Here is an 11085-nt window from a genome sequence, read left to right as displayed (position 1 = left end):
TGGAGAAAGCAGTGAGGGCATTCCAGGCAGGGAGACCAGCTTGTGCAAAGGCAAGGAAACAGTCGGTGGAGCAGGAAGAGGGCTGAGGCACGAGGCTGGAGGAGTCAGCTGCAGCCAGATTGAGAAGGGCTGCGAAGCAGCAAGGGCTGGGAGGTCTCTGAGAAGGTTGGGAAGGCCAGGAGGTTGTAGTCAGAGAATGGGAGATGGGGTTCAAAGTTTGAAAGGGAAAGCAGTTCTGGATGATGGCAAAGAATCAGGAGCGGCTGTGGTCGGAGGGGTGAGTGGGTGGCCATGCCTCCTGGACAATGGCAGGACTTGGGGATGTGAGGAAGACCAGCCAGGGCCTCTGCCTGTCCTCACCATCAGTGTCAGGATGGATGGGACCCCACAGCGAGAAGCACCAGCTGCATGGCATGTGGGGAAATGGGCTGCCACCACTGGGGGGCACTGTAACGGAAACTGGTCTGGGCTAGGCAGGTGCCAGCCACTCTTCCTTTTCCTTCTCCTCCTGCAGCCCTCTGGGATTGCTCCCCCGCTGGTGCTGGTACTTCCCTGGCAGTTGGTCCCAGGTGGCCCTGCCCAGGCACGGCTGAGGAGGCAGGTTATAGGAAGGGGAAGCCCCCTTGGTTTCTGTCTCACAGCAGGGACCCAGCAGGGAAACCCCATGGGTCCTAAAAGGAAAGTGGCAGCAGTGGGCTTGGGGGAAGACCAAGAAACCCCCATCTTCTCCCTGAAGATGGGAAATCCAGGGTGGGGCTGAGGGCGGGGCTGTGCTGGAAGGAAGATCTGTAACCAGCCGTGACGGCCCCTGACAGCAGTCTACAGAGCAGAAACACCAGAACTATCCTGGGACCTGGCTGAGCCCTGATCCTGACCTCACAGAACCCCAACCTGGCCACAGACTGAGCCCTGACCCTGGTCATCAACTGAGCTCTCATCCCAGCCCAAGCCTGAGTCCTGACCTGAGTCACAGGCTCAGTCGGAACCTTGGCCGCAGACTGAGGTCTGTGCCCCATTTGGACTGAACTCTAAGCCCAATCCTAACTGGCCCCATGCAGAGCCCCCAGGTCATTGATGGCTCTGACCCCAAACACAGGCAGAGGCAGGATGTTGGCCCCAGACAAAGCTCTGAGTCCAGCCCTAGACCAAGTCCTGATCAGAGTTATAGACTGAACGCTAATCCTAGATCTGCCTCTGGCTGAAGTCTGAGCTTGGCCCTGAATGAACGTGTTCTCATCCAGCCCTGACCCTGACTATAGACTGAACTCTGACTCTGCCCAGACTGAGACCCCACCGCCTCACACAAAACCTCATCCCAGCTACCCACTGAGCCCTGACTTCCCTGGCACTCCCTCCCTCAGCCATCTGGTAAACCAGAAGAGAGTAAGGATGACTCAAAACCCCAAGTCCCCTCTAATGGGCAATCCCCTTACCTGGCCATCCGTCTTTTGAAGGACAGTGAGCTGGTGATGGCACTAGGATGATGATGACAGAGAAGAGAAACAGGAGGGGGTTAGAGTCTCTGGGATCTACCAGCAAGCAGAGCGGGGTGGCTCACCCAAGAGTGGGGAAGTGAGGGGAGGGCTGGATCTGGTAGAGCAGCAGGGAGTCAGGAGCTGGGATTGACCGAAACCCCAGCTTCCCACCACCCTCACTGCACCTCCCACCCCCTCTGGGAAGGGAAATTACATTTCCCCATTTTAGCAAGGGGTGGTGAGAGGGAAGACTGAGTGAACACAAAGCCGAAAGTACAAGCAGGACGGAAAGTGAAACCGGGCGCAGCCCCCAGTATAAGACTCCCCCTGCCCGGGAGATGGCTGTCCAAAGAGGCTGGCCCCACCATGGGCCAGATGGCAGGCGACCTTGGCTGGCGTGAGTTTGAGGCCAGGGCTGGGGCAGAGGGGTGGGGGGCTTGGTTGAGACTGGGCAGAGGATGGGTGAGCTTGCCTGCTGTGGATGGGCGCCAAGGGCTGAGGTGCTACTATGTGGGCAAGACTAAGGATACAGGATACAGCTGACTGGAGGATGGGAGTGACACAGGCATAAACTGGGGAGAGGGGCTGGGGCAGAGGGGTAGTGATCAAGCCAGGGCTGGGCAGAGGATGGGGCAGGGCAGGTTGGCTGGCATGAATGGGGGAACAGGGTTCTGTAGAAGGGTGGAAGTTTGGTGAGGGCTGGGCTGAGGATGGGAAGACTTGACTGGCATGAATGGGGAGAGTCGGGCAGCCGCTTTGACCAGGATCAGGACCAGGCGCATAAATGAAGCGTTTATTTGGGGTGAATGAGCAGGGGCCAATCAGCTTGGCTGAGAACTGGGGCTGGCTAGAGGAAGAACAGCAGGAGCAGGGGGCTGGGGCCAAGGAGTCAGCAGCCTAACTGGGTCAAGAGTCTGGAGATTGAAGCTTGGAAGGAGGTCCAAGCTACAGCTGGTGGCTGAAGAGCTCAGAGGCTGGAAAGAGAGCTCTAGACAGAGGAGCCGATGGTAGGGTCAGGGTAGGGACCAAGGGCTGAAAGACGGGGACAGAACCTTCAAAGGCTGGGCGAAAGCCCCAGGATTGGCTGCAGAGGGGAAGGAGAAACCAAGGGAAGGGTCTGGGGGCTCCAGAGCTCAGGCAGAAAGCAGGGGGTCAGTAGGAGACGGCACAGTTCAGTTCTGGGTGGGCAATATCCACCAGGGCCTGGGGGTGCCCACCCATAAAGCTAGGAAGAACCCCACTCTGCCTTAAGTCTCCAGGGTGCCAGAGTGGCCCCCAAGCCAGGGAGCCTGAATGCTACAGATTGCAGGCATGACCCACCACCTGTGTAAGTCCATGGGGTAGTGGAAGCGCCCAGAATCTCCCCTTAGTCTTTACTGAGAGGACATTTCGAGGAGCAGAGCCCAGGGCTTAGAGATCAAGAATGGATAGGAAAGAGGCGTGGAGAGAAGGGGGAGCAGGAATAGACTTCGACTTAGTGACCAGTTTTAGTTTGGGTTTCGAGGAGAATTGTGTAACTCCCTAGTGATTGCTAGATTTCCTCTCCCTGAAGAAGAAACTGCCCTCTTCCCAGAGCTCCAGCCCCACTGCCCCTCTTCCTTCTTTCCAGGAAATGCAGGGCAGGAAGCACTTTCAGAAATCAGCCAGTCTGATTCCCCCATTTTACAGATGGGAGCCTGAGGCACAGAGATAAGACGTGACTTGCTGAAGGGAAGAACCCAAATGAGAAACAGAGGTTCAGCCTCCCATTCCAGACCCTCCTCCCTCTCCTGGCACCCCGTGTTCCTCCCACCCTGCAGAGTGATCTACCTGCCTTGGGGGAGGCTGGACCAATCTGTCCTTCTGACTCCCTGGGATAGAGCCTCAGCATCATCAGCCCACCCCTGGGACCCTGGTTCAGGCCATCAGAGCCGCCTGGCTGAGCCCGGGGAATCCTTGGCAGAACAGACCGTGCCCACTCCAGGGGAGGTGGCGGTCTCCTCTGAGTTCCCTGGGGGAAGCACGCAGGCTCTGCATTTGGGCAGATCTGGAATCCAGTCCTGGTCCCCTCACCCTCTGGCTATGTGCCCTTGGGCAAGTCAACCTCACTGAGCCTCACTTTCCCCATCTGCAAAATAGGGAGAATAATAGCACCCAGGCTGCCACATACCCTTGTTCAGTTTGTTCACTGAGAAAGACACTTGGCCAAGGGAGATAGTGGGGTTCAAGATCCAGCCCGAGATCTGCTTGCAAAGGCGGGCACTCTGTGCACGACTGTGTCTGCCTGGGGGAAGGGGCACTTTCCCTTCACTGTACAGAGATGCCATATGGTGTCTCAACAGCTTGTTAGTGGTTTTGAAGGGTCAGTGAGATGACACACAGAGCGTGCCTGTAGCACAGGCTCAGAAAAGGCACGGTCCCTTCCTTTTCCTGAGTTCTTCTCCAGCTCTTCCCCTCATCTTGCCCACCCCCTCCTCATTGCTCCAGGGCTCAGCCTTTTGCTACTCTCCTTGCTCCTGGCTCGAGCTGGTGTCTGGGGATTCCCGAGGCCCCCAGGGAGGCCCCTCCGGAGCCTGCAGGAGTTGCAGAGGGAGTTCAAGGTCAGCCTGCATCTCGCCAGGAAGCTGCTCTCCGAGGTTCGGGTCCAGGCCCGTGACTTTGTGAGTCTCCCTAATGCAGCTGGCTCTGGGGATGGGAAGATCCGCAATCCCCTCGGGCCCCTACTAAAAGACCCTGCCCCACAGGCTGAATCTCACCTGCCAGGAGTGAACCTGGACCTTCTGCCCCTGGGAGAGCAGCTCCCCAACGTTTCCCTGACCTTCCAGGCCTGGCGTGGCCTCTCTGTGAGTGGTGGACTGGTGGGGTGGGACAGGCAAACTGGCAATAAGGCTGGGTTGGGGGGATGGAGATAAAGTTGGGGATTGAATTGAAGATGGATTTGGGGATAAATTGAGGGAGAGAATCTGGATGAGGCTGGGTAGGTCACTGAATATAAAGATGAGGCTGGAATAAAGAAATGGCGTTAGGAAGAAGGTAAGAATGAAGCTGAGCAAGGAAAGATGTGGGGATGGGAACAGAATGGGATTGGGGTTAGAGATTAGTATGGAGGACGTGTGGAATTGGTATTACGAGTGAGAATGGTAAGAGTTTAGGGATGGGAAGAAGGTTGGGGATGAGAGTGAAAATGAAGTGGGGATAGAGAAAGAATGGGGATCGCTAGTGAGGACGGGAATGGAATGGGGTTGGGTAGAGTTGGAGATGGGATGGAGAGATGGTGACATTGAGGCTGGACACATGAAAGAGGGATGGAATTGGGATAAGAATGGGAACAAGGATGGGAAAGAAGTTGAAGACAGAATGAAAACAAGTGAGGAGATGGAGATGGGGCGGGGCAGTAGAGAAGGGAATGGAATGGGGTTGTGGATAGAGAGTTACAGAAGGATGGAGATGGGGTTGGGGGTTGGAGATGAGTTCGGGTGTGACTGAAAATGAGGTTGGAAAAGGAGATAGGATAGAGATCAGAGACAGTGGAGATGGGAATGGTGATGAACATAGGAAGGGAGTAGGGATGGAGATGGGGTTAAGGATGAGAATAGATATGGGGATGGAATGGGGATTGGAGTTCATGCTGGGAATGGGACCCAAATAGAGATGAGCTTGGGTTTGAAGTGGGTCATCCTTGGCCTGCAGGCCTTTCCTGATGCCTTCCCTCCCCTTCCACAGGACCCAGAAAGACTCCGCTTCCTCTCCATGACACTTCACCCCTTCCATACCCTGTTGGGAGGGCTGGGGAGCCAGGGGTTCTGGACCAGTTCAGAGAGGTTGCAACTGTGGGCCATGAGGCTGGATCTCCGAGATTTGCAGCAGCATCTCCGCTTCCAGGTAGAGTGCCCACCCACCCTCCTCGACCCCCAGAGACTAACACTCAAAATTGAGGCTCATTGGTTCCCTTTTAAAACACCCCCTGCCCAGAGGTAGGATAAGTCTGGAAGGAGATGCTCCAGATCCTCTGAGTGTGTGTGTGTGTGTGTGTGTGTGTGTGTGTGTGTGTGTGTAGGTGTACCAGGTCCTACCTCTGCCCCCTGAATCTCTGCCTTCTCTTGGGGTCTTGGTCTTAAATGAGAGAAGCCAGGACAGCATCTGGCGTCAGCAGGCCCTATGGCAAAGTACGTTCCCTTCTCCCTCATCCTCTGACATCACCAGATTCTCCTGAACATTTCAAAGGGAAATAGGAATTTTACCCTTAATAAAAGAATAGAAAATGAAAACAGCATAAAAACTAACTATATCACCTTTCTGCCCATTTCTGATCTTAAGACGACCCTTAAGAGAGGAACTTCCAGTTCCCTGGTTGCCTAGTGGTTAGGACTCCAGGCTTTCACTGCCGGGGACCGGGTTCTATCCCTGGTAGGGGAACATCCCGAAAGCCCCATGGCACAGCAAAAAAAAAAAAAAAAAAAAAAAAAAAGAGAGAGAGAGGAAGAGAGGACCTTCCAGAGCCCCCAGTCCCCCGGGCAGTCCTGGATGAGTGAGAGCCAGCTCCATGAGCACCATCTTGCTCTGTGACTTCCATGTTTTTGAACCAAAAAAAATCAGGCAGTTCACATGAAACGATGACATAATGGAAGATGTGAAGTAGGGGTTGTCCAGGGAAATCATGCCCTTGTGGTCTCTGATGTCATTGTGCACCACTGGGCACATAAAGAAACAAGGATTCACTCAGGGTCTCAGGCGGGCCATTCTCTGACCCATGGGTCTCTCCCCACAGGTGCTGGCTGCAGGATTCAACCTCCCTGAGGAGGAGGAGAATGAGGAGGGGGAGGGGCTGCTCCCAGGGGCTCTGGGAGGCCCCTTGCAGATGTCAGCCCAGGTGTCCTGGCCCCGGCTCCTCTACACCTACCAGTCGCTACACTCCTTGGAAATTGTCTTGTCTCGGGCGGTGAGGGACTTGCTGCTGCTCTCCCAGGCCGGGAACCCAGCCCAGGCCTTGGGGTTCCCCACACCCAGCTCCCAGCCCTGATGGAGGGTGACTTCTTAGCCCCTTCCCTTCACCTATCAGGACTTGAGGACTGGAGTCTGGGCCAGCAGACAGGCTCCGGCTCATCTGCCTTAGACAAGGCACGACTCCACTGGTCTCCTGCCCCAGACCCTATCCAATAACTTAAGGCCCCTCCAGTCCTTGCCAGATATTTATTTCTTAGATATTTATTTATTGTTTAGAAAAATGGTTTATTTATTGTTTCGGGGACCTGCTAGTCATCCTCAGACTAGGCTGCCACGCTGGGTGCCTAATAAAGCACTCTCACCCTCTCTCTGCCTCGGCTTCTTTTCAGAGAAGGGGTGCCTGACATGCAAAGGGGCCCTGGAACAGAGTCTGTCTGCAGCTTCTGGTTACCCTGGACTCCTCTCTGATCTTACATTTTTGGGGTTCCTGGCCCACCTTCCCCGACTCTGGCTTGTTCAGCTGGTGGCTGCCGTAGTAACCAGCAGAGTTCCGAGACGGAGCTCCCATTTTGGAGGCTCAAGGCAGCTGGTCTGCTTCTCTTTGATTGCAAATGGAGCGCCACTGGCCCTCCTGACCTTTTCCTCAAGGCCGGCTTCAGCCCCAGAGGTTTGCGTTAGTCCTACACAGCTCTCCAGGGCCTGGTGGGGGGTTGAGAATGGAAGGGGGGGTCAAGGAGTGGGCGCAGTAGAGAGGGAAGGCTGTGGGGAGAACTGTCTCTGTCCTCGCTCAGTCCTCCAAGCAGCTGAGACAGGTTGGGGAGGTAGGCAAGGCAGGCCATCAGAGAGAGGTGACCCCAGCGGGGCAGTGGTCCACCAGCCACATTGGAGAGTCAGACTCCTTAAGTTCATGGTTCTCGCAGACATCTGGTTCTGTCTGCTCCGTGAATGACACATCAAGAAACTAAGGCCCAGAGGGTGGAAAGGATCCGTCCAAAGTGGCAGAGGGAGTCAGGCTGAGCAGGGTTCAACCCAGCCTTCCGAGCCTCACGTCCCAGTCACTGGGGCTTTGGCTGGCCCAGCCTGGCTCGCAGCTCCTGCATCATGCCAGGGTGTGCCAGGCCAAACCTGCAGACGGAAGACAGGCCGTGGGAGCTGGTGTCCAGATGCTGTCAGCCTCCTCCCCATCCCAGGCCGGTCACCTCACCCTGTGCTTACCTCTGTCCCAGGGGCCTTCTGGCTGGCAATGGAGTCCCTTCAGGGCTGGAGGAGCTTGGTTCTGGGGGGTGCTCTGGCTCGAGAAGTCTCTGTTCGGGGGCTACCAGCTCTCCCTCCGGTGGGGGGCTGGGAGGCTCCTCCGGTTGCTCAGGGGCGGGGGTCCGTCGGAAGGAGGGCCGGGAGCGGCGCTGCGAGGAGCTGCGGGAAAGGAGTACTCGGCTCCTCGGGACAGAGACATCCAGGCAAGACCCAGGCAGCAGGGCCTACGGGGAAGAGGGCACGGGGTACCACGGGGCCGGCTTCAGCTTCGAGACTCTGCTCTGTCCAGCCCGGGACCCTACCTGGAGCCCTCACCTCACTCCAGCTGCTGTGAGCATCCCCTCTGGCGCTCCCGGTGGCCTCCCCGCATGGACTAGGCTCAGCCTCTGCAGGGTCCTGGTTGGTTGACTGGTCCTCTTGGCCCTGGACGTCCTCCAGGCCTTCTGGATCCATCTCCTCGGCCTCTGCCTTTTGGTCTCCAGTCACCTCGATATCCTCCACCTCAAGGGGCCTTTGTGCCTCTCCCTCGGGGTGCTTGTCCCCATGCTGCCCCTCACTGCTTTGCCCCTGCTCCCTCGCTTGCCATCCTCCAGCCTCTTCTTCCCCCAGTGTGTGCCCTCCTGGGAGGCCCTCTACCCTCACCACCTGGGAGCCCGAGGTAACGCCATCCATCCCCCAGCTTCCTTCTGCTACTGCGGATTCCTCCACCTCAGCCTGCTCTCCCCGGGGCTCACCCTCCCTAGTGGCTTCAGAAGCCTCTGCTTGGCCACCTCTGCCAGGCACCTCCTCCTCTGCTGAGCCCTCCAGGCCAAACTCCTGCCCACCTGTTTTCTCCCCCTCTGCAGCCTCTACCAGGTCCTCACCTCCGCCGGCTTCCTCTCTCCCTTCTGAATCCCAGTCTCTCCCGAATGCTTCCTCAGCCTCTCTGCTGGGCCTGTCCCCAGTCCCAGGAGCCCTTCCATCCAGAGCTGCCTTATCCTCCACGATCTCAGTAGCCAAAGAATTTGTCTCCATGTCGTCGCTGTCCTGGAGACTCGGAGCCTCCGCCTCCAGCCTCCAGCCTCTCCTGGATGTTCTGTCTGCCCCCCAGGGCACGGCGGCCTCCACCTCCTCCTCCTTGGTTTCTGTGGCCTCTGACTCTCCCAATGACTGGACGGTCCCTGCTTCTGCTCCCTGCCTTCCACCCAGCTCCTGGTTCTCTGCTCCAGGGGCCTCCCCCTCCTCTGCTTCATGCCAGGCTTCCTTTACTTTCATCCACTCCCCGCCTGCCTCTGGGACCTCTGGTCGTGCAGACTCTCGGCCTCCTTCAGCCTCAGCCACCGGTGCCTGGCCTCCTGTAGCCTCCTCCTTCCCCTCTTCAGCATCTGCTTTTTCCTCCTGGGTGTTCCCTGTCTCCACATCCCTTCCTCTGTCTTCCCAGGCTTCAGCCACAGAGCTGTTAGGTTCTACATACCCCACGTTCCCAGGATATTCCTCCAGGCTCCTGTCTGTCTCCTCTCTGCTCAGGGCTGGAATGCTCCAGAGCTCTTCCTTACATACCTGCCCTTCCTCAGGTTGCTCTGTGGGGGTCTGGGGGCCTCCCACCAGCTCAGGTTCTTGGCCTTCAGTGACCCTGTGCTCAAGGCCACCCCACCCCACCTCCAGTGCTTCTCCCCTGGTCTGAGCCTCTTCCTCACCCCTCTCCCTGCTGAACTCCTTCTTGGGCCTGGCCTCTGGGGTTGCCTCCAAGTCAACATCACCTTCAGCCTCATTTGCTACTTTGTCCTGGAGCAGCTCAGCCTCTGCAGCCCAGCAACTCTTCTGCTGCTCCTCGGCCTCCTCTGCCTGCACCACCTCCTTGAGACTGGTCTGAGCAGCCCTGATCTCTGAGTCTTGCCTCTCCACAGCCTCTTCCTCAGCCTGATCTGCCTGGCCCTCAAAGCCCTCCCTTCCCTCCGCCTCTGACTCCTGACCTTCCTCAGCTTCCCTCCCTGCTGCCTGGTCCTTGGCCGCTTCTTCCACTCTCTCAGTTCCCAGGGCCTGGGTCTGTTTGGGGAACAGGCTCACTTCAGCCTCTCTATTCTCGTCCACCTCCTCCTCCTCCTGGTCTCGCTTGGAGGTCTCCTCTAGGGCCCAGACTCTCCCAGTACCCTCTGGAATCCTTTCTCTTGGGACTGCCCCGTGTTCAGTCTCCCCAACCCCTGGGAGGTCAGCCTCCTCCCTGCCTGAGGTTTCCCTGTCCTCAGATTCTGCCCCTGGCTCCTGTGTCCCCTGTGCCCTTGTGCTTTGGCCACCCCTTACCACTACCACCTCTTCTTCCCTCCCAGCCCCTTTGGCCCCAGGCCCCTGGATCTCCTCTGCAGCTGTCTCATCAACCCCCTGCTCTGACTCCTTTCTGTCCTCTGCCACCTTTTGCCCATCAACACTCACCTTCCGCTCAAGCTCCTTGTGCCAGGTCCCCTCTGACTCCGCCCCTCCAGCCACCCCTGGCTCTGTTGCCCTGACCTCTTCCTCCTCCTCCTCCCGTTCCCAGGTTCTCAGTGTCTCCTCTCTCTTCACTTCCTGCTCATCGGGCTGCTGACTCTCCTGGGCTTGGCTACTCCTGTCTCGACCAGCCTCAGACCCTGCCTCAGACTTCTTTCTGGGCTCCAGGGGGATACTTGAATGCTGGCATCTAGTGGCCATGGCTGCCTCCCAGGCCCCAGTGTCCTGCCTATCTGCTTGAGACCCATGGGAGCTGCCTTCTCCCCCACCCCAGGTCTGTTCTGTAGCTGAGCTTTCCTCCTGGCATCTTCCAGCCTCTCCAGGCCCTCTCAGCCCTTCATCCCCCTTGCTTTGGCTGCCTCCAAGGCCCTCCACGGCCTCCTGGGCTTCCTCCTCTACCTTCCCCCCAAGCCTTCTTGCAGCCACCTCCCCCAGTTCCTCAGCTGCACACGCCTCCCTCTTCTCTGCAGTGGGGACATCATCTCCCATAAGGTAGGAGACAAAGGTGCTGAAAGACTCCTAGAAGAAAAGAGGGATGGGGACAAAGGTATTAAGGGGACGCCCAGCCCTCTCCCTCGGGGCCCTGGGCCAGAGGGACTCGGGAGAAGGAAGAGGGGTTCTAGGATCTAGGAGGAGGAGGGGGACAGGATCTGCAGAAGGAGCAGGAAAGAGCCTAGATTAGAGGTGTGTGGATGTGTTTGTGGAGATGAGGGGATTGAAATCCAGAGAAGATCGGGCTAGCAGTCTGTCTGATCCTGGGGAAGGAATCTTGAGTCTGAGGAGAAGCTCAAAGGGAGAAAGGAAGGTGAGGCCCCAGGGAGCAGGGTGAAAATCTCTGGCCTCTCTTTGCCCCTCTCACCAGTGCCCCCCTCAAGGCCTGATGCAGCCCAGGGAGATGTAGCCGGAGGAAATCCATCCCGTCTGTCTCTGTGTGTCCAGAAAGCTGACAATGATTGTCCCCACCCACCAA

The 11085-nt window shown here is 57.5% G+C and overlaps 2 protein-coding genes across 2 annotated transcripts; one reads left to right on the top strand and one right to left on the bottom strand.

Annotated features, from left to right (window-relative positions):
- Positions 1-1841: 1841 nt before the first annotated feature.
- Positions 1842-6474, top strand: IL27 (interleukin 27). The gene is made up of 5 exons (XM_061209455.1): positions 1842-1872; positions 3942-4114; positions 4199-4297; positions 5178-5336; positions 6223-6474. Exons 1-5 carry the CDS (start codon positions 1842-1844, stop codon positions 6472-6474), a joined length of 714 nt encoding a protein of 237 aa, XP_061065438.1.
- Positions 6475-6765: 291 nt separating this feature from the next.
- On the bottom strand, positions 6766-11031 carry APOBR (apolipoprotein B receptor). Its single transcript, XM_061208939.1, has 4 exons — positions 10975-11031; positions 7968-10634; positions 7614-7876; positions 6766-7523 (listed from the first exon to the last, which is right to left on the bottom strand). The coding sequence occupies exons 1-4, from the start codon at positions 11029-11031 to the stop codon at positions 7454-7456; spliced, it is 3057 nt and encodes a 1018-aa protein (XP_061064922.1). The 3' UTR covers positions 6766-7453.
- Positions 11032-11085: the final 54 nt, after the last annotated feature.

This window comes from Eubalaena glacialis, chromosome 13, assembly GCF_028564815.1.
Source record: "Eubalaena glacialis isolate mEubGla1 chromosome 13, mEubGla1.1.hap2.+ XY, whole genome shotgun sequence".
Lineage (NCBI taxonomy): Eukaryota > Metazoa > Chordata > Mammalia > Artiodactyla > Balaenidae > Eubalaena > Eubalaena glacialis.
This window is presented reverse-complemented; position numbering and strand designations above follow the sequence as displayed.